The sequence below is a fragment of the Serinus canaria genome, chromosome 24, assembly GCF_022539315.1.
Source record: "Serinus canaria isolate serCan28SL12 chromosome 24, serCan2020, whole genome shotgun sequence".
In the NCBI taxonomy this organism is placed as follows: Eukaryota; Metazoa; Chordata; class Aves; order Passeriformes; family Fringillidae; genus Serinus; species Serinus canaria.
In genome coordinates, this window is record NC_066337.1 from 1646333 (window position 1) to 1668895 (window position 22563).

A 22563-nucleotide genomic window follows, 5' to 3' on the forward strand; every position below is an offset into this window, starting at 1 on the left:
AATGGGGACAGATTTGGTGCCAAGCCCTGTCTTGTGCTGGGCTGGGGGAGGAGTGAGGATTTCAAACAGCAGGATTAAAACAGCACATCTAAAGCGTCTGCATTTTGTTTTGATGTGTCATGAAAACAGCTCGATTTGCAGAAGGAATCATCCAGTCCATGAAGTTTGATGCTTTCCCTCTGAAACAGTAACAGCTTTCCCAGTTTTTTCCAGTAACAGCCTCTCTGGTTTCCTGCCAGGGGAGGGACAAGGATCCTTCCCAGCCCCTGGTGCAGGGAATGAGCCAGGGGGACACGGTGGGATGGGCTTTGGCCACCCCTCTGTCTTGGTTTGAACAGCCAGGTGTCTGCTAAGGAGGGCAGGAGCCTTCCTTGAAATGGAAAATGTAAACCCCCTTCCTCTGAATTATTGTAATTTTGAAATTAAGGGGCTCTCAGGCAAAGAGATGAGAGCAGGAATGACAGTTCTTCACTAGGAAAATTAAAAATAAAAATGCAATAGTACAAAAAAAAAAAAAAAAAAAGGCTGACAGAGTCAGAACATGCCCTGGCACCCTGTGTGTCAGGGTGGTGGCACAGTCCCATCCCAGGGGGCTCAGGGTGGTGGCACAGTCCCATCCCAGGGGGGCTCAGGGTGGTGGCACAGTCCCATCCCAGGGGGGCTCAGGGTGGTGGCACAGTCCCATCCCAGGGGGCTCAGGGTGGTGGCACAGTCCCATCCCAGGGGGCTCAGCCCTCCTGCAGTGCCAGCTGTGGCTCTGCTGGAGCAGGGATCCTGCACAAGGGGGGAGTTTTCCTCTGCAGCTCCAGGGCTGCTGGAGATGGGCCTGCTCTCCCTCTGGGAATGCAGGGCAGCAGAAAGCTGCTCCTCTGGGAATGCAGGGGGCAAAGGCTGCTGGGCTGTTCCCAGGGCAGATTGGATCCAGGTAGGAATGCTTGGCTCCTCCCCTGGGCAGAGCATCTCCCCATGGGATGGTGGAATTTGATCAGCCCTGCAGGGACACTCCCTGGCCATGGACAGAAGATAATTAATAATGAATGGCCCATGGACAGCAGAGATCTCCTGGAGGGAGGACTGGTTGTGGGAGAGATAAACTGCCCAGTGAGCAGCAGAGAGCTGCCCAAGCTGCATCACCATCCCTGGAGGTGCTCACAGATGGGAAATAGAATCCCCCAAGCCATATCTCACAGCCCAGGACTCCCTCCCTGCTGCTCAATCCAGCACCCGCCATCCTCGCGAGTCTGCCCTGCTCTGCCCACTCTGGGTGCACCTTTGGGCAGGGTTTTGCCCACCGTGCCCTGGCCAAGCCCTGCCCCTGGGCTCCAGGCCCCTCGGTGTCTCTGGAGCTCTGTGCAGCCCAGCTGCAGCCCCGGCAGTGCCGCTCCATTGATTACCTGCACGGCTCATCAGCCCTCTCCAACTATTCCCCACGGTTGATCAGTCAAGTCATTGACAAGTTAACAGCTTTGTTTACTTCTCCCTCTCACTTCTGCAGCCAATTTGTTCTGATCACTGTGCTGAGAGAAAGGCTGTTTTGATTGGTTTCTCACCCAAAATGAACCATGGTGGGTGCATGGACTGGTGACATGTCTTCAATTGTGTCACCTGGGAGAGAGAAACCTTCTCACCCCACTTCTTTCGGGTTCCTGTGCCTTGGGCAGCACAGACCTGACCCCAGGGTGTCCCTGATAATCTCTCCTCCAGTACCCCAATGCTCTCCTCAGAGCTGAACTCTCATTGAACATCTTCAGGTGTGATTTGGGGAGCTCTAAGTAGCTCCTCATGGATTTTTCCCACCCTCAGGACCTGCTGATGGTGAGGAGGAGATGCAAAACCCAGACACTGCCCTTGAAGCCTGCAGCTGATGAGCAATCAGGCTCATCCCAGCCTCCTGGCTTGGCAGGAGTGGGAGCACTGGAGCCGAGATGAGATGGAAAATCAAGCCAGAATTTTCCTCTGCAGTGAGGTGTTATTATTATCATCAAAATCCCAGCGTGTTTAAAAACAATTCAACCCCAGTAGCAGCAACTGGTGCATCGTGGTGAGTGCAATCAGACACCAAACATGTCCTTGTCAGGGGTAAAAGTCTGAAATTTGGGGAAAGGTTGCAATCTTTCTCCTTGATTATTTGTTTTTTAAAAAATAAAAAACATATGGGAAAAAAGTAGGCAGGAGGAGATGAGCAAAGTTGGCATCTCAACATCTGAGCTGTGGCATTTCCAGCATTAGAACTCGAGGTTCACTTTGTGGTGGAGCCAAGATCCCTAAATTGGAATAGAGAGGTTTGGGAAGAGGTCATCACTGCAGCAGCTGTGTGTGCATGGAGGTTTGTCAGGATGGGAGCTGGAGGCTTGGAAACATTCCCTTGAGTACAATGGATACAATACACAAGGAAACACCTTTCCATGTGCTTTCTTCCCCTGTACTCAGCACAGGTGAAGCCACATCTCAAATCCTGTGTCCAATTTTGGGCCCCTCACTGTAAAAAAAAGACATTGAGATGCTGGAGCATGTCCAGAGCTCAGAAAGAAATGGAGCTGGGAAGGGTCTGGAGCCCCAGGAGCAACTGAGGGAGCTGGGAAGAGGTTCAGCCTGGAGAAAAGGAGGCTCAGGGGGGACCTTGTGGCTCTGCACAACTCCTGACAGGAGGGGACAGCCAGGGTGGGGGGCAGGCTCTGCTCTCAGGGAACAGGGACAGGACAGGAGGAAATGGCCCCAAGTTGCCCTAGGTCAGGTTTAGGTTGGATATTAGAGAAGATTTTTTTATGGAAAGGGTTGTCAGGCATTGGCACGGGCTGCCCAGGGCAGTGGCAGCATCACCATCCCTGAGGTGCTCAAATAACCGAGTGCTTGTGGGGCTTTTAGGGACACCTTAGGGTCAGTGTAACCTTGGCACTGCTGGCTCAGCAGTTGGACTGATGATCCCAGAGCTCCTTTCCAACCTGAACAATTCCTGGCTCTGTGATTCCACAGCCCAGCCCCCGTGCTCAAGGGCCAGCCAGGGCTCAGCCAGGATCCTCTGGGCTGGATGAAGGCCAGGCTGGAAGGCGCAGCCGTGTAATGCGGATGGGGAGAGCTTACCCAGGGCCTGCTGCTGACAAATGAACCCACGCTCAGAGGGGGAGGTGGAGGAGCCACACGAGCCCCACACGTCTTCATTAGGCAGGGAGAAGAGGAAGAACCCCATACATCACCATTATGAAAATTTACCCGTAATAAAGAAATAATTTCTGCGATGCATCACCATGGAGCCGCGCGGGGGGTACCGTGACACCGCTCGGGCTGGGAACCTCACTCCATCATTTCTCACAAGGCTGGCACTAGCAGGGGCCATCCATTGTCCCTGCCCCTCTTGGACCTCCAAAGGATGCCAGAATGTCAGCCCCAAAACATCCATCCTGTGGAGGATACCAAGGGTCTGGGGCCTTGGGGGCTTTGGGGTGGTGGTCAGGGCATCCTGCTGGGGACAGCTCTCCTGTGAGGGTGAGGGGAGGGGACTATCACATCACACCCAGGAACTGAAGGTACTGCTGGCAGTAAAGCAACAAAACCCATTCTGTGAGCAATTTGTAGCAATTAATAGCCATTCCCAGGAATGAAATGTTAATTAATTCTTTCCCTGAGCCATGCATTTATTTAAGGTATTTGTGGGTGTTCTTGGTACTTTTATTAAGCAATTAAAATGCGTCCAAGAAAATATTTATCCATTTTAAGTAATTCCTAGTAAACACGATTTATATGGCAAGCAACCACTTTATTTTGCATTGTTAATTAAAACCGACGACACACTCCACTTCCCCGGGTTATTCGCCACCAGAGCAGCCGTACTGCCAGGAGTGCTGCTTCAGAGCTGCTGGCAGCTCCAAATCCTCCCTCAGAACCTGCAGGGTGGATTTGTGCAGTGCTTGATGGGGCATTGCAGAGCCCCAGCAGCCCCTGGTAACCCCCAGGAGTCCTGTGCTGCTGTAAGGAGCCATGGCCTGATGAAGACCTTTGTAAAGAAGATTTTGTTGAGTCCTACGGCTTTCCCAGGGCTGGGAAGTCAGTAGTTTGCTCCCACACGCTGGGTCTTGAAGGATTACAAGCCCTTGTAGGGCAGACAGAGGGAGGTGTTTGTTCAGGTGAGCGGGGGCAGGATGAAGTTACAATGCTCCTCCACGGACTGACACCCTGAGGGATTTGCTGTGCTCTCACTGGGAGCACAGGGAACTCTTCAGGGAACCAGCCAGAAACAGGATTCATGGGAAAATGGAATGGAAGTGCTGGGTAAAACCCCTTGTGCAGAAGGAGACACAGCTGAGCATCCCTCTGAGAGCCCAGGAAGAGGCTCAGGTGTGTCATCCCAGCTTTTGGCAGCTTTCCTTCAGAAACCAGAGCAGAAGAAAAACACTGAGACATGAAAACCAAAACAAAGCCCCAGCATTGTTTAGGAGCTGACAAATCCCAAACTGTCCTCTCTTATTTGCTTGTGTGTACTCATATCTGGGAAGCAATCAATGGAGTCAGAAAAATGCTATTTCCCTGAAGAATGTCTCCTTAGAAAAGTTCCTCCCTCCCTCTTCAGTGTTAAAAGAACCCACTGCAGGTATTCTATTTTTTGTTCATTCTTTAATCACCGGTTTTCAGTGCTGACTGTAATAACCCCTTTGAAACTTGGATCAAAATATCTCTTTCCTGGTTGAAATTTGTTTTCTTCCATCACCCGAGCAAATTCAATTTGCAGAAGATACTGAATTGGGAGGCACCTGGTACTCCCTCCAGAGAGACCAGAGGAAAACAAAAGCACTTTAGAAATATGAGAAAGGAAACAACAGAATGAAACCCAGCCCACAGGGGAAGAAATGCCCATCTGGGGACACAGACCGAGACAGTGCTAGGTGAAAAGAAATGAAGATGAGAAAATCTGCACATCTCTGCTCTGGAGCCAGGCTGGGAGAGCTGGGGGTGCTCACCTGGAGAGGAGAAGGCTCCAGGGAGAGCTCAGAGCCCCTGCCAGGGCCTGAAGGGGCTCCAGGAGAGCTGGAGAGGGACTGGGGACAAGGGATGGAGGGACAGGACACAGGGAATGGCTCCCACTGCCAGAGGGCAGGGATGGATGGGAGATTGGGAATTAGGAATTGTTCCCTGTGAGGGTGGGCAGGCCCTGGCACAGGGTGCCCAGAGCAGCTGGGGCTGCCCCTGGCAGTGCCCAAGGCCAGGCTGGGCAGGGCTGGGAGCAGCCTGGGATAGTGGAAAGGGTCCCTGCCCATGGGACAAGATGAGCTTTAAGGTCCCTTCCAACCCAAACTCTTCTGGGATTATGATTCTGCATTGGTCATACAACATGGGATGGTGGGAGCAGGGTGAATTAGGAGCTGGGTACTCCAAAGGTTCCTGTCAGTGGTAGAGGGCAGGAAATGAAGACACCCCACAGTCACCCTGTGACCCCCCAAGGGGCTCAGGGGCCCTGGGATAGGTCCCACAGCATCCCCTCTGCCTGTGCTGCCTTTCAGCCTGGGGAGCCCAAGGGAGTCACAGAAACAGGTCCTGTGGGCAGGGTCCCCACAGACAGACCCTCACCCCTCCCCTGCCCAGCCCTGCCCCTGCACTGGAGTCTGGCCAAGGGTGGAAATCAGCACAAGCAGTGACAGGTGAGTTAGTGGCCAAGTTATCCCAGGAGAGACTAAAGCAGGTGAATTTATATAGTCTGGAAAAGACCCTGAGGGGCACATTTGCAATCTATAAATACCTTCAAGGGAACAACATAAATGAAAGGAGCCTCTGATCTCCAGGCTGGCAGGACCAGGAGCACTGGGAGCCAGGCTTGGTGCAGGCCACAGAGACAGGAGGAATAAATCACAGAGAGCTGCAGCGGTGGAGGTGGTGGATGGGGCTGCAGGAGCATCCTCCCCTCTTCTCTGCTCCATTTTATTCAGGTTCTGTTTATAAATAACAACTGAATGGTTAATAGGTGAGCAAGGCACGTTATGGGCTCATTAAAACCCTCAGTTTTAAGGGTTTTAAAACTGAGTTGCCTTCTGGCTGTCCACGAGCTCATCACAGGAAGCTTTACAAGAGAGTTATCAGCTGCCATTATTAAAAACCAATTTGACATTATAAAAGATCCATACCGCTCGTTCAGCCACATTGATTTAGCCATGTTAAGCCTTGGAAAACTGGAGCAAGAACCTTGATCTCTGCTGAAGCAGGAAAAATTGGTGTTTGTGACACATCAGGAAATCCAGTTTTGTAGCAGTGATGGGTTTTGAACAAATCCATAAAGCACCGTGCCACGGTTGTTGGAGGTGTTTTCCCAAGCAGCTGCGATGTCAAACAGCTCTTGGAAACCTTGTTCTCTGTTTTGCAATATCCAGAAGGATCTCATCTGAGCTCAAACCCACCTCCAGACACTTCTCCACTTCTCCACTGGTTCCAATTCCCAGTGCTCTCCAGGAACGTTGGGAGGATGAACTGCAGGCAGGTGCAAGGACATGACCCCACAAGTCACTTTTATCCTCATCTTGAAGCCCCCTTCCTGTCCTTTGCACAGCAGGGAGGGTGGATTTGTGCAAAATAACCAGGGAAGTGCCTGGCACAAGAGAAGTTCTGGATTGTCCCAAAAGTTTGGTGCCACGCCCTGTCCCACTGACTACTGAAAAAAATGGCTTCATGTACCTGCTACCTCCCCTGAACACCTGAGGGGAAGAACAAGACCCTCCAGAGGCTGGAAAACTGCTCCAGGCTGGGAATTTCTACAGGGACAAAGTTGTAAAAGGAGCTTAATGGAGCAGAAATATTCCTGTCAAAGAGCATGGGGCATTTCCCCATTTCCTTCCTTCCTTCCTTCCTTCCTTCCTTCCTTCCTTCCTTCCTTCCTTCCTTCCTTCCCTTCCTCCTTCCTCTCCTTCCTTCCTTCCTTCCTTCCTTCCTTCCTTCCTTCCTTCCTTCCTTCCTTCTCCTCCTTCCTTCCTTCCTTCCTCTCCTTCCTCCTTCCTTCCTTCCTTCCTTCCTTCCTTCCTTCCTTCCTTCCTTCCTTCCTTCCTTCCTTCCTTCCTTCCTTCCTCCTCCCTCCCTCCCTCCCTCCCTCCCTCCCTCCCTCTTTTCTTTCATTCCTCTGCAGTTCCTGACATAGGAATTCATGCCTTTTGGACCAGCAAACCAAACAGGGGACATCAGGAAGGTGTCTCTCTCCATCCTACAAGCTGTGCTAAGCTCTGGGCACAAGGTGCCAGACCTGGGGCAGATGCCCCTGTCCCTCTGCTGCCCCATCCCCAAGGAACAGCTGCTGCCACAGCACTGGCAGATGCCTCCCACAGCGGGCAGCAATTCCTGTGGCAGGGAGGCAGCAGGGCAAGGTGGATCTGCCAGGAGGCAGGGGAGCAGGATGCTGAGGTCAGCCTTGGCTTGGGCTGTAATTCCCTCTGGGAGGAGAAAGGCATCATCAAAGCATCACTGCCCATTCAGACCTTGGGCGCAGCACCTGGAAGGCTCCATTTGGGCAGGTTTTTCCATGCAGAACCTCCCTCATTAACACATGAAGTGCAGCCCTAGGAATAAAATCAGCATCTCCTGATTAATTATTGGAGGGGGAGGCGAGGGAGGCCGGGGAGCGAAGCTGAAGTGGCCAGTCAGCATCTGTTAGAAATGTGAAGATAAATGGAAGGCGAGGGCAGGTCAGTGCATACAAATCACTTCCATCCACTGGGGAACACCTCTCAGAGTGCTGTGTCACCACGGGGGAGGCTGAGCAGGTCACTGGCAGGAGGCACTGAGGTTCACAGTGGCAGGTGCTTGGGGAATTGGCTCTGGCAGCGCTCAGAGTGTTCTCCAGCCTGCCATGGATCAGCATTCTGCTCTCTCTCCAGCCCCACTGAGGCACGTCAGTGCTTTGGACCTTCAGCAGGAGCTCCCTGCAACTGCAGTTGTCCTTGGCTGCCTTTGGGGCAGCATTGAAGCAGTGGGGAAGCATGGCAGAGTGACAGGAGCAAGCAGAGGGAGGCAGGAGACCGCTGGGAGGACCAGGAGCAGATGCTGCTTGCCTTGAAGGGGACAGCTTTCCCCAAACCACGCTGCCGACCCCGTGTGGGGAGCAGCCTCTGCAGCTCCTTCCTCTCTCCAGAGCCAGCTCCCAGTGCCTGAATCTTTCCCAGCCCATCCAGCACAACCAAAAGGGCAGCCCCAAAACAAGGCAGAGACTCCTCAGGGAAGCCCTCTTCCCTCCAATTTACCTGTCAGTTGTTTGGGGAGGATTATTATATGTTTTTTCCCAGGCTTTTTTTCCCTTCCCCAAAGAGTGGCTGGAGTTTCACACTGCCTGACAGCATCTCCCGCCTTTCCCACCCGTTCCCGAGTGGCAGGTTGCCAGATGGTGCCCCATTAGGTCACATTTGCTCATTGTTTGGCAAACAGGGCTTAATTCAAGTGCTGAGTTGACAGCTTGTTCTCCAAGACAATTTGCAAGTTGCAGTGTTGCAAATGCCAGCTTGGCTTTTCGGGAAATGTTATTTCAGCTGCCTTAAAGGGATAAAGTTCTCTTTGACTGGGGAAAGAAAAAAAAATGGAAGAAAAGGGCCAAAGCTGGGGGCAGCAGAAAATGTTTTTAGTGGTTTTGATGTGGAAGGACCAGCAGTGTTGTTGGCAAATGTTCAGGAAGGGACTGTCATCCCCATCAAGTAGAGACCCCCATGTCCCATTCCTCCCATCACTGAGATCCTTCACAATCCAAAAAAATGAGGTGTATTCCCAGTGAAATAGGGTAATAGAGTGTTGGCTTCTTTTGGAAAGGTTTCTGTAGGGGTACACATACACATCTCTCTGATGGCTCCTCTCCAGAACCTGTGGCTGTAGTCCCTAAATCCCCAGGGAAGGGGATGATGCTGAGAACAAGTTCATGTCCCATCTGAAGTCAGGGGCACTCTGGGCATGCTGCCCCCAGCACTGTGACAGCTACACGTGGACATGGCAAGAGACACAAAGCAGCACCACAACAATGCTCTGTTTTCTTCAACAGGTGGGCAAAGAAAGGCCAGGTTATAAAGGAAGCCTCCGGTGACTTCTACGAAACCATCGTGGACCACACGTTCTTCTTTGAGCCCGTCTCCTGCGAGGTCACCAATGCTCTGGGCAGCACAAACATCAGCAGGACTGTGGATGTCTACTGTGAGTAACCTGTGGGCTTCAGTCTGGCTTCCAGGCTCAGCAGAGCAGCTGAGAATCAGCAGGAAGCAGACAGAGCTCAGTCTGACTTGCCCAGGGTGACAGGACTTGCAGCTCACACTTTGTAAATGCTCCGGTGGTTGGACCTGTGATTTCCTGCCAAGCTTGTGGGGTGGTCACTGGGGAGCTGATCCCTCTGGAGCTGCAGCAGGCACCTGCCTGAGGCTTTTCTTCACTTGGGCCCCATCAAGACCTACCCCTGCTCGCTGTGCCCCGTTTGGTTTGGGGTTCCTGGCTGGCAGAGCCCATCCCTGGCAGTAACTCTGGTTTCCTCTGCGCAGTTGGGCCCAGGATGGCCACAGAGCCTCAGTCCCTGCTGGTGGACCTGGGCTCGGACGCGGTGTTCAACTGTGCCTGGACTGGGAACCCCTCCCTCACCATCGTCTGGATGAAGCGAGGCTCGGGCGTGGTAAGAACCTCGGGGGGCAGGGCCACGGCCAGGGCACGGGGTGCTGCAGTCTCAGGACCTCTGCTGCTCACAGTGACCCCCAGATGTGTCACAAAGTCTCTTTTTCCAGCCTGGCGGTCGAAGGAGTCAGAGCTCGTCAGTTCTCGGTCTCAAGGTTGTTTATTGTTTCTTATCTATAAAATTCCTTCTTCTGTCCAGCCGAGGTCTGCTCAGCAGGACAGACAGAGGCACTCTGCCTGCCCTCAGGGCCCTGTTATCTTTTTATACTAAAAACTATGTGTGCAATATTTACCATAACTTCCCAATACCTATCACCTGTGTTAGACAGTGAGCTTCTATTCTAAACCAGATTCTTCCATCTTGCCCCCTGAACCCCCATGCTAAAAACCTCAAAAATCTATTTTTCACCCTATGACAAACTAATTATCATTCTACTTAGACTTTTGTGGCTTGCAGTTCCTCATATGAGGTTGATAATTTTTCCGTGGGTTATAATCAAAGTCACAGGGGTCTTGGGCTCTGTGCCAGGGTCTCTGAGCCCCCTGGCAGGGGTCCTTGCACTCCAGGACAGCCAGAGGAATGTCCTGAATTCTGACACTGCTGGACCCTTCCCATGGAGCAGAACCCAGGTGCTCTGGGAGCTCCTGGCTGCACGAATGCTGGCTCCTCCAAATGCAAAGGGTCCTGAGAGTGAGGGAATTCATTTAATGATGATGGACAGAAATGTTGAACCAGAGCATCACTAAACACCTCACTGATGGGGAGCAGTTCTGCAATTCATCTGTGTGTTGTTCCTTCTGGGATGGTCCTGTGGGGGATGGTCCTTTCTGGGATGGACCCTCCTGGGATGGTCTTCCCAGGGATGGTCCTTTCTGGGATATACCTTCCTGGGATGGACCTTCCTCAGATGGACCTTCCTCGGATGGACTTTTGTGGGATGCCCAGCACTCCCTGCTGTCGACTGGAGCCTGCTCCAGGGAGGAGTTTGGATCTGTCCCAGCAGACTCGTCCACATCTCTTTTGTACTGGAAATCCTAAGGAGCTCTGCCAATCATAATCACAGCTCAGTCAGGCCTGGGAAGCAGGAGATGCTCTGATCCCTCCTTACAGACAGGAGAGCTGAGCAAAGCCACGGGAAAAAGCTAAAGGAGGGCTGAGATGTGAAACTCATTCAGAAGCACACACAAGTGTGGGTTTGAAAAGCATCTGGGCAGATCTGTGGATGGGGGAGTGCTGCTCAAGGCTGGAATTGGAGAGCTGGACCCCCACAGAGAGGCTGAGTCCTCTCCTCCTCTGGGGACACTGAGGCATTGACTGCTGGGCTGCTTTTTCCAAGCCATAATGACCTTGGTGCAGGCCATCTCCTGGGAGGAAATTATAGACTTGGGAGAGCTGATGGCTTGAATCAGCAAAGGAGTCCCAGTGGGTCAGTAACTCCCGGGTGGTTTCCCATCCCACAGCTGCTGTGGCTCTCTCTGGGTTGTCACTGCAGGTTGTCACACACAGGTTGTTGTTCTGCTGCCTCAAGGTGGCTGCAGGAGCTGGGAGCAAGGGCTGCCTCACCCTCCTGCTCCCCCCAGCCTCCCACCAGGGCTTGCCTTTGCTCCCCAGCAGTGCCCAGGCACAGCCCCCTTCTCCCTTTTTATCTGCCTCTCTCTAGCTGAGTTCCATCACGTTGGAACTTCTTGGAGCAGAATGAAGGAGATGATTCTGCCCTTCCACTGTGTCCTCATGAGACCCCTGCAGTGCTGTGTCCAGCTCTGGGGCCCCCAGCTTCAGAAGGACATGGAGCTGCTGGATTGAGTCCTGAGGAGGCCACAGAGATGCTCCAGGGCTCGAGCCAGGCTGGGAGAGCTGGGGGTATCCAGCCTGGAGAGGAGAAGGCTCCAGGGAGAGCTCAGAGACCCTGCCAGGGCCTGAAGGGGCTCCAGGAGAGCTGGAGAGGGACTGGGGACAAGGATCTGGACTGACAGGACTAAGAGGAATGGCTCCCACTGCCAGAGGGCAGGGATAGATGGGATATTGGGGAGAAATTCTTCTCTGTGACGGTGGGCAGGCCCTGGCACAGGGTGCTCAGAGCAGCTGTGGCTGCCCCTGGATCCCTGGAAGTGCCCAAGGCCAGGCTGGGCAGGGCTGGGAGCAGCCTGGGATAGTGGGAAAGGGTCTCTGCCCATGGGATTGGAATGTGTTTAAGGTGTTTGTGGTCCCTTCCAAGCCAAACAATTCCATGGTTCTGTGATCTCAGGACAGACCCTCCAGTGGGTGTAGCCCAGCAGAGGTGGTTATGCTGGTCACTAGAGCCACCTCCATCTCCCCAGAGGGATCCTGTCAGAGGATGCTGCTTTGTAAAGCCATCAGCACCCAGCAATCCCAGTGGGAGCTGGGCTCATGGCTCCTTCTTCCCCAGCCCCTCTGTTTTCAGAACCAGGTTGAAGTCCCTCAAGATCGCCTTCTTCTCTCCTTTTCTCACAAAAAGGAAGTCAGAGACCAAAGAGAGGTTGAGGCCAAGTAAACACAGGTGTTTTTATGGCTAACTCTGCAATCAATGTTAACACAGTGGGTTTAAAAGGGATCTGACCCTCTGTGCCTCTGCCTCGTGCCAGGTTAGGGCTGAGACCCCCACCTTGCTACAGGGAGATCACATCTAACCACTGCATCCACTGATTCCAGGAGCTGTGGGAGCAGCAGCCAGCAGAGCCAGAGGCTCACTCAGCTGAGGAGGAGGAGGAGAGATGATAAGCTGTGACCTGCAGAGCCTGGGGGGAGAAAGCCAAGGGCAGCTGGAGCAGTTTGCTCCAGAAACCACTCTCTGTTTGAGATCTGCCATGTTTTTTTCAAACCCATCAGTGCCAAGATCCTGCTGACAGCCTCAGCCAGATCCCTCAGCTTCTCTGCTTCTCCAGGTTTAATAAAGCTGCTCATTGCACAGCAGGGCAGGGGAGCAACAGTCAGCCAGTCCATAGCAGGGGGCTGGCCAGAGCCAGCTGAGATTTCCCTGGGTATCCAGACCCTGTACCAAGGTGTCTGCCACCTCTGCCACCACTTTTGGGCTTAAAATCCCCAAGTCAATCCCAGCAGCCTCCCCTGTGCCTGTGAATGTGGAGGTGCAAGTGTGGAGTGTGGTTCTCTCTGAGGTTTTTCTGTGTCACTGCAGCCACCAAAATTTTTCTCTTGCATCTTGAGCTTCTTACAAAACTGGAGTTTGTAAAAATTCAATTGAATAGGAAGAGGATTTCTAATTCCACCCCAAAACACCTGTGGTGTCTCTTTATTCTTTGGGCAACAGCAGTAAGTGACATTTCCATGCAATGGCAGACTTGGGGCTCATCCACTTGGCTTTCCCAAGGATGATCAGGAGCTGGGGACTCAGGTCATTTGTTTGATCTGTAACTTCTCATGGCCCACCTGAAAGCCCCCCTCCTCTCTTTCAGGTCCTGAGCAATGAGAACAAGCTGATCCTGAAGTCAGTCCGCCAGGAAGATGCCGGGAAATACGTGTGCAGAGCCGTGGTGCCGCGGGTGGGCGCGGGGGAGCGGGAGGTGACGCTCACCGTCAACGGTACCTCCCGCTCCCGTCTGACATTCCTTCCATTCCTCCCACGAGCACCTTGAACCCCTTCTGACATTCCCTCTCTCCTACTCCCTTCTGCCATTCCCTCTCTCCTGCTCCCTTCTGACATTCCCTCTCTCCTGCTCCCTTCTGACATTCACTCTCTCCTGCTCCCTTCTGACATTCCTTCCCTCCTGCTCCCTTCTGACATTCACTCTCTCCTGCTCCCTTCTGACATTCACTCTCTCCTGCTCCCTTCTGACATTCACTCTCTCCTGCTCCCTTCTGACATTCCCTCTCTCCTGCTCCCTTCTGACATTCCTTCTCTCCTGCTCCCTTCTGACATTCACTCTCTCCTGCTCCCTTCTGACATTCCTTCCCTCCTGCTCCCTTCTGACATTCCTTCCCTCCTGCTTCCCTTACTCCATTCCTTCCCTCCTTCTTCCCTACCACCATTCATTCCCTACCCCCATTCCCTTCCTGCCTTGATTCTGTTGCTCTGACAGTTCCAGTTCCCAAATTATCCCCTCAGTTACTTCCTTTTGGAGCAGATCCCACCCCCAATTGAATCAGAGATCCAAGCAATTGGAGTAAAGTGGATTTTGCATTATTTTGCCTGGAAATGCACAAGTTAAAGCAAAAAAAAAAAAAAATCAACATTTGCTCAGCCCCACACAGCTCCCTTTTATCAACAGGGGTTTATTGAGTAATTGGGAGCTGGCAGCTTTAAATCTTTAATGGATTAAACTTGCAACACCCTTGCAAGGTCGAAGAGTGCTGTTGTCTCTGTTGTACACCTGGAGAGCTGGGAATTGAGTCTGGATTCAAGAGCAGCAGCCTAATCACACTCTCCAACCCACATGAGGATAGCTGTGAGGATTCCTGTGAGGATACTTATGAACACTCTGCCTGCCAGGATTCCTGTTAGGATTCCTGTCAGGATACTCCATGGCTGCTTGGGGCTCACCCAGCACCATGTCAGGATGTGCCCTAGACTCACAGCCACATCTCTGGAGTTTAGTGATGGCCTAGCCAGGACCTCACAGCAGCTGATAACAAATTTCAGCATAAATACAGCAGGGAAAGAGCCAGGCAGGCTGCAAATGGTGTAAGCAGAGGCTGAATTTTGCTTTGTCTCTCACCTGCATGACAAACTGGCAGGTTTCACTCCCCACTCACTGTCACAAGAGAAGAACATAAGCAGGAGGCAGCTCAGGCAAGCATTGATTTCAAACACAGGTAATGCAGACAGTGGATGCCCCAGTTCCCTGGAAACATTCAAGGACAGGGCTCTGAGCAACCTGATCTAGCTGAAGATGTCCCTGTCATAGCAAGGAGGTTGGACTAGATGACCTTTAAAAGTCACTTCCCACCCAAACTATTCCAGGTTTCTATAATCCTAGAAAAGGAAGCCAAGGGCAATGCAGCAGGGACTGAAAACCAACCACTGAAAACCAACCACTGAAAACCAACCACTAAAAACCAACCACTAAAAACCCACCACTCCCTCGACATGGACTCAGCTCCTTGGCGCCTTCAGTCTCCTTCCCCAGCAGCTGCTGGGTTTTAATTACAATTAAATGAGCTCATGGAAAACAAAGCAACAATTTAGCATGAAGAACATGCTCCTTCCCTGACACCTACCAGGCACAGGGCTGCCCTAAGAGCAGAGCAGAACTCCTCACAGGCTTGGGGCATTTGGAGCATGCAGCATTGACTGGAAAAGTTTCTCTCCAGCAACTTTGGGGTTTTTCCCCCAGCTTATGCCTGGGGAAACTGATGGGGAGCAAATGAAATCCATGCATGGGGTTCACTGCTCAGCCTTGAGCATCTGCCAGGAGCTGACTGCCTGCACACCCCATCCCATGGGAAGTGCTGCCAGGGGCTCGGGGCACCCCAAAGGTGACAGCGTTGGGACATGTCACTGCAGGTATTGGACCAAGGGAGAATCCCACACCTCCAGGGCAGGATGCTCTCCTGGCCCTCCAAGTGAGGAGAACCAAGCCCCTGAGCAGCATCCCCACATCCCACATCCACCAAGAACAAGAGGCAGCCTGTCCTGCAGCAGGAGCAGCATTCCAGCTCCAGAGCACGGCACAGTGTGTCTAATCCAGCTAATGAATTCTGCTGGAAGCCTGTTCTGATGTAATTTAAGGGGGAAGTTGAATGCCTTCATATTTTGAAGTGATTTTAAATCCAGAGGGTGATACAATTGTCTGTTATTACCAGCTGCCTCCCTCTGTCACAGAAAATCAGGCATTGAGAAGTTGTGTTCTGGGCTGGCTGCACTGCCCCTGGTCAGGACATCTGGACTTTTAGGGGGCTGATCCATCCCACCGAGCACGGAGATCCCAGCTGAGGGATCACCCAACCCGCTCTGAGCCTGTGGTCCCACCAGCCCATCCACTCCCAAAATTGTCCAAAATCATGGCATGATTGGGGTGGGAGAGCATCCTCTGTCCTTCCCACCCAGCTTCCTCAGACAGGGCTGTGGTTGCAGAGCAGCCCAGTCCCATGCCAGAGCCAAGGCCACCAGCCTGCAAGGAAGCAGATAGGATTCAGAGTCTGGTGAGTGGGAAGGAGGATTATGCAAAGCAGCAGCATTTGGCAGGGCCAGAGCAGCAGAGGCTCAAGGGAAGGGAGGAACTTGGTGCCATCATAAATCAGCAGCAGCTGGATTTACAGCCAAAGCCTCTCAATGCTCTTGACTGCACCCAGCCTGGTCACAGCTCCCACCCCAGCAGAAGTGCCCCAAGGTCACCTTCACAGGCAGGTCAGCAGCAGTCCCATCTGAACCATCCGGGCTTGGTAGGGGCTGCTGAGCAGGGACCACCACCACTGCCCACCTTGTTCTGCAAGAGAAGTTTTGTTGGAAGGGCTGGACAGCTCCAGGTGACTAATTCAGGATGTCATTTGCCTGGGATTCACCCCAGCAAGGAGGTTGGGCATGCCTGAGAGCTGGGAGCAGGGCAGGGGCTGACCTGCCACCTCGCTTGGTCAGGAGCACGTCAGGGTGTCAGGAAGTGCTCAAGGGCAGGTTGGAACTACCTGCTCTGGTGGGAGGTGTCTCTGCCCATGGTAGGGGATCTGGAATGAGATGGGTTTTAAAGTCTTTCCCAACCCAAATCATTCTGTGGTGTTCCTTTGCAACAGCAGGCAGAACCAGACAGCCCAGGACTTCTGCAGGAAGAAAGGAGTTAAACAAAACTCTCCTGCCAGATCATTTTGAGTGCTTGGGAGAAAGGTTCAGATGGACTCGAGCAGACTGGAGAAGCCAAGGCCATCCTATCCTTTCATTCCTGAAGGCTTCCACCTCAGACTTCTCTTTTGTGTGAGCCGCCAGGACCGCACAAATAAATTGGCACTGAGGTGCTAAAAATAACCTCCACCAATAGCTCCATCATTTATATCCATAGCAACATTGCTTAGAGCCTTTTCCCTGCCTGTGGGCTGTCTCTCACTCGGCGCTGAATGCCAAGCTGGAGATTGGCAGCTTTCATAAGGAGCCAGAGCCTGGTGGAGAATCAAACACCAGCCCTGAATGCGAAGAGGCTGCAACTTCGTGCTATTATTTCTGGGCATGTTCATCTCACAAATAGTCTTTAGTCATCCACTATTATCATGATGATAAGCCTTCGACTCTGAACTCCTGAAGCAATAATAAAAGCCAAAGCCATTGGCATTTGTGCCATTTAAAATCCACTCGCCTTGGGGAAAATGATCCTTTTAATGATTATTAAGCCATTTTTCTCTAGCGTCACCCAGTCTTGGAGCACTTCCAGAATTTATAAGTAACATACAACCATCAAAATGGAAAGGAGATGATTCTTTTTATTACTGTTTAGGCCTGGCCTGCAGATCCCATCACTGCTCTTGCCTCTGCTGGCTTTGGAATCATCAGGTGGGCAGGAGCATCAATGGCCTCAGCAGGCTCCTCAGGCAAAGCAAGGAGTCACCTCCACTGAGACCCTTGGGAAAGCTGAGCTTTCAGCGATGGGTAAACAAGAACTCACACCTTGGGATTGTGCCTAGAACAACATCTTGAGCATTTAGAGAGAAAAACACAACAAAGTGTCTTTTTTTCTTTGCCTTCTTTGATCAAAAAGGGCACAAGTCTTCCACAGCAGTACTGCTATGTCCATTACAGAAAAACAAGTCCTGACCTTCACGCCCAGCTCCTGCAATTCCTGATGTTGATGGCGGCTCCCTTCCAGTAGTAATTTCCTGAGCTGCCAGAACCGTGGTTACTGGTCAGTGAATTGTGCTTCAGTGAGCTTGTTTTCCATCCATCTCCCCATGGAGCAGCATAAGGAAGCAGGGACAGGGCTGTGCCTCACTGGGAAATGTGTGGGGAGTGTGCAAGTTTGGTGCAGGAAGGGGTTATTGGGACGGTTCCAAAAGGCAGCTGTATGTACAAACGCCTGAGAGTGAAGGATTTAGCATTTTGGTACATTTTTGTGCATTCATGAAATTTATAAATGGGTGATTTGGATGAGAATCAGGCAGGAATACCCAGGCAAATCTTTCTTCCCTCTTTACCCCAAATCCTTGAGACTTTTTTTGAAAGAGCACATCAGGTGCAGGGCAGGGAGGTGAAAAAATGGGAAAAAATCCTCAAGGCTGCATTACTGATAAACCCAGTGACGTACTCCAAACCAGGCATGGCAACCCCAAGTGAACACCCAAAGTTCCAGAGCTGGACTAGGAGGAGTTCTGATAACCCCTGCCACTCCTCTCTCCCTGCCCTGCAGCCCCGTTGCTGCTGTTTTCTTTTCTGCCAGGAGCAAGCCGCTCATGGAAATGCAAATCTGCTTTAATTAAGGAGGTTAATAAACATCAATTAGGATCCCAGCTCTTGTGCAACTCCCCTGGGGCCATCAGGGCTGTTAGAAGAGTGAGGGACACACCACATGCTCTCCTCTCCCATCCCTTTTCTCCCAATCACAGGATGTTCACCAAGGCAGGACAAGGATGTTTCCCATCCCAAGCTGGTGTTTGGCTCAGGAAGAGCCTTTCCTACCCTTTCTCCTCGGCTCCTTTCATGACCCACATGGCACAGGAGAGCCCGGCTGATGGGCAGCAGAAAAGTTTCCAGCAGAAACTTCACCACATCCTCCTTAATGCCCTGGAGAACAATTAGTTTAATGGTTGCTAATGAATCTGGGAGGGCACAGAAGAGGAACACCAGGTGGGATGGGATCCTGCTTTTCTTCTGCAGCAAACAGCCCTTCTCAGAAGCCAGGCTCACCAAGGAGATGGGAGAAGGGTCCTTTTCACCAGGGATGGGGGTACAGAGATGGGGCACCCTGGTGCTTTGTGGGGGCTTTGCAAAAACCCAGCAGAGCCCAAAGCCTTCACTCAATGTTCTCCATCACAGGAGGTGATGGGGCTGTTTCTCCATCCCTGCCCTTCAGAGATGGACCCCAATTTCCATTCAGGGCTCCCCTAACGCCCCCCATCCCCACCAGTCCCATGGGGTGCCAGCAGCCTCTCCTGTCTCCACAGGGCCCCCCATAATCTCCAGCACACAGACCCAGCACGCCCTGCACGGCCAGAAGGGGCAGATCAAGTGCTTCATCCGCAGCACTCCGCCGCCAGACCGGATCGTGAGTATCACCCTGGGCACAGCGGGCACCTGCAGCACCTCAGGGTGCCCCAGGCTCACCCCTCTCTCTCTCGGCAGGCCTGGTCCTGGAAGGAGAACGTCCTGGAATCTGGGACCTCAGGGCGCTACACGGTGGAGACGGTGAGCACAGATGAGGGGGTGATCTCCACGCTGACCATCAGCAACATCGTCCGCGCTGATTTCCAAACCATCTACAACTGCACGGCCTGGAACAGCTTCGGCTCCGACACGGAGATCATCCGGCTCAAGGAGCAAGGTGGGCACTGCTGGGGGCTGCTGGGGGTGGTGGCACTGGGAATTAGCGCCTGGCTGGGCTCTGAGAGTGGGGACATGCTGTGAAAGGCAGGAGGTGCTCAGGAGAGCCTTAGGATACCAAAGAGGAAATTAGGAAGGATGGTGACAAGGCTCTAGCTGTGCTAGCTGCAGGATTGCATCCTTAAGGCACATGATCTTGGTTAAGGGGCAGGAGCAGGGACAAGCCCTGTAAAGTCTCTGCTTGGTAAGGTATTCCTGATTTTACCTGTCCTGCTAAAGCTGGAGGGCACGGGCTGATCCTGCACCCCTTACTCCCTGTCCCACAGTACAAGGTGATGTCACTGGCCCAGGCTAGAGGATCATTTACAGCCTTGAAGAGACAAGAGTGGCTGCTCCCAGCAGAGCCCACTGGTCCATGATGATGGGAGTAAGCAGATGAAGGAGTTTGGACTGGTGGCAACTCTCCATCCTGGCCACCAGCCACAATGCCAGCACGTTGCACAGGGCTAGGCTCACACACCCAGCAATTCCCAGGGGATGGCCAGGGAAATTCCACTCTCGGGGCTCTCCACAGCAGGGGAGGGAGTTGGCTTGTGTGAGGAATGCTTAGCTCCTGGAGGAACTCCAGTTCTCCTCTATTTTATTAAATGCCAGGGCAGGCAGGTGGATTGTTCTCATTAAGCCGTGATTTATAGGCAAGGCTGGCGTCCAGATTAAATCAGAGCTAAATGAACCCCTTAAAATTAGCCTTGGGCTTCTTCCAATGCAAACAGAGCCAGTGGTTTTTCCAGGTCGTCTGCCAGTCAGCGGCAGCGCTCGGCGGCGAGCCCGGGTCCCGGCGGAGGGGGCCGGGCAGCCGAGCTCACACCCAGGAATCCCTGCAGGGCCACCGGGGGGGACAGCTCTGCCCGGGCCAGGGGACACTGCAGGGTGGCACAGGGGACAGCCCTGCCCAAGCCAGGGTGGCACAGGGGACAGCCCTGCCCCAGCCAAGGTGGCACAGGGACAGCCCTGCCCGGGCCAGGGGGACACCGCAGGGTCCCCTCCCCGGGCCAGCCCCGGAGCAGAGCAGAGCAGAGGGCTGAGCGCTCAGGAAGGCTGCGGTGGGCGCGTGGGCTGTGCAAGGCTGTGGACACTTGCTTTATTTTCAAACAGGTACGGAAATGAAATCAGGAGCTGGTATTCAAGCAGGTATGGAAATCATGAGCTGACGGTGAATGTGAATTGTCCCCAGCCACCACCACACCTGAGGGCCCAGCGTCCTCCTCCTGGCCCGGCAGCTTTCCATAGGGCAGGCAGGGCAGGAAGGGGTGCAGGGAAGCTGCAGGGCAGTGACTGGGGCAGGACTGGGAAGCTGGAGTGGTCCAGTCCCCCTGTGCCACTGACCCACTTTGGAAACCAGAACTTTCTCTGCCCCAGCTTCCCAGACACTGGAAGGGGGATGCTGTTACTCAGCCATGTTTAAAATGTTGCAGAAGTCCCACAGAGTGTGCCTTTGGGACAAAAACAAAGAGGCAAAAGTACATGTTTCCAGGGTCATTTGCAGACATCAGCTTGGTTCAGCATACTGGGAGAGTGATGGCCAGCATCCATTGGCACCAGAGCAGGTTTGGATGGATCTTGGGGCAGATCTGCAGGAGGTGCTGCCCTTGTGGTTCCTCGTCCTGTTCCCCAGAGCAGAATTCCTGGGGGAGCAGCAATCTGCCCCTCCCTCAGCTCACCCAGCCCTACAGGAGAGTTCACCATCCCCACCACTCTGTCACTGCCCCTTTGCAGTTACCTTTAATCCAGCCCAGGAGAGCCCTGGACATTCTCCCCACCCCATTCCCTGCATGGTTCTTCACCCCCATCACCACCTGCTTCTCTCTGAGCTCTGCCCTGCAGATCCCATTCCCCAAAGCTGAGAGCCAGCCAGCCCTCCCAGGCCCTCCAGGCTCCTGTCTCTCCAGTCTCTTGATCCATTTTCCCCTTGGAAGGCCAAAAATATCCCATGAGGAGCTACCACTGCTGGAGGGAGCACTGCCTAGCAGGCGGCTTCAGAAAATCCTTTGTGCCATGGCTCAGCTGCTGGGTTGGAGGATGCTGATTTTAGGGTGAGCTTCTTGGGGCAGCTGGACCCAGCTGCAGCACCTGTTCCCCGAGCTCCAGCAGAGGACTGAGGGGATTAGCCTTTTCACCACCTGGGCACTCTCAGAGGTTTGGTGATGGATTGGTTCAGTGCCACTTGAGTCATGTCACCGGTGGCCCAGCTTGGGTGACATGTGACACATCAAGGGACCAGCAGGCCCAAGCAGGAAATCCATGAGCAAGCCACTCAGTGAGAAACATCAGTTCTATTTTGATCAAGGGTGAGCAGAGCCTAAACTCAATCAGTACCACATGTTTATCACCTGCAGTTCCCAGATTAGGGCTCAGGACCCAGGAGCTCCACAGCCATGGCTTAAGGGTACCATGAAGTGGTTTTAGAACTCCCCTGTCCCACTTGGGATAGGGCAAACAAGGATGACACCCTTTGCTGACTACACAGTGGATGCTGGTGGAAGGACAACTGCCCCCAGTCCCACCAGTAGGGCTGTGTCCCCCTTGGGAAGGACAAAAGGCACAGATGGGCTCTGTGCTCTCAGGTCCAGCATGAAATTCGTGCCCACCCCCAGCTCCACACCCGTGGGCAATGGGAAATTGTTCCTGTATCACCCAGTCAAGTGACAGTCCCTGGGCTTTTCTTCTCAGCTGGGTCTCTCCTGTGTCCCCAGGGTCCAGCAGCATCTGCACAGACCTCTGAGGAGAACCAACTCTCTGCATACATTTTTCCATAAATTCATCCCATCCATTTCCAAGGCAAGGCCTCCAAGGAGAAAACACCTTCCAAGGAGGTGTCCAGGAAAGTTGTGAGGACACAGTCACCCACCTTATCTGGCCATCCCAGACAGGCTTATCCCTGTTTTGGTTCACAAGATCCTACAAGTGTTTAGAAAGAGAGGAATGGGGACCTAGAGATACCTGCAGCTTTAGGGGAGAGGGTGTCTGGGATGCAGCTTTATCATCCTAGCCAAGGAAGGCAATTTGTGGTACCCACAGCTGTGGTGTCCTACAGTGTGAGTGCTGCCCATTGCTGCCCCTCCTTAATCCAGCCCGACACTCACTGTAAAGTTAGAGCTGTGCCTGGAGGAACTGGAGAGACAGCAGGGAGATAAAAAGGCTTTGGGGCTCCAAATCTGACTCCCTTACCCTAAATGTGATTTCCCATTCTACCCTCCCCACACCTCACAAGCTGCTGTCACAGCCTGCATAGATAAATCCACTTTCCTGGCTGAGCCACAGCCCAAAATCCCCACCAGGAATTTGGTGACAGAGTTCTTGTAGGTAGATGTGAAGGTGCTCTGCCTCCCATAGACCCTGCCCACACATCCCACCCTGCAGTGCTCAGCCCCAGCATGGGCCATCCCTCCTGTCCCAGTCTTTGTAGCACCCTCAGGAATTTTGGAAGGATGACAGTTGATAAGCCACAGGAGAAGGCAGGAAATTGGGA

General features: G+C 53.0%; 1 protein-coding gene across 2 annotated transcripts in view; it reads left to right on the forward strand.

Annotated features, from left to right (window-relative positions):
• The window catches only part of KIRREL3 (kirre like nephrin family adhesion molecule 3), a 378874-nt gene that overhangs the window by 342129 nt on the left and 14182 nt on the right, over positions 1-22563 (forward strand). Inside the window, exons 8-13 of one of the 2 annotated variants that reach the window (XM_050983486.1) lie at positions 8990-9138; positions 9477-9604; positions 13036-13162; positions 18659-18759; positions 18837-19035; positions 20190-20225. In XM_050983486.1, coding sequence (XP_050839443.1) covers positions 8990-9138; positions 9477-9604; positions 13036-13162; positions 18659-18759; positions 18837-19035; positions 20190-20225 — 740 coding nt within the window. The remainder of the gene's footprint in view (positions 1-8989; positions 9139-9476; positions 9605-13035; positions 13163-18658; positions 18760-18836; positions 19036-20189; positions 20226-22563) is intronic. The other variant, XM_050983487.1, reaches the window with a different exon arrangement.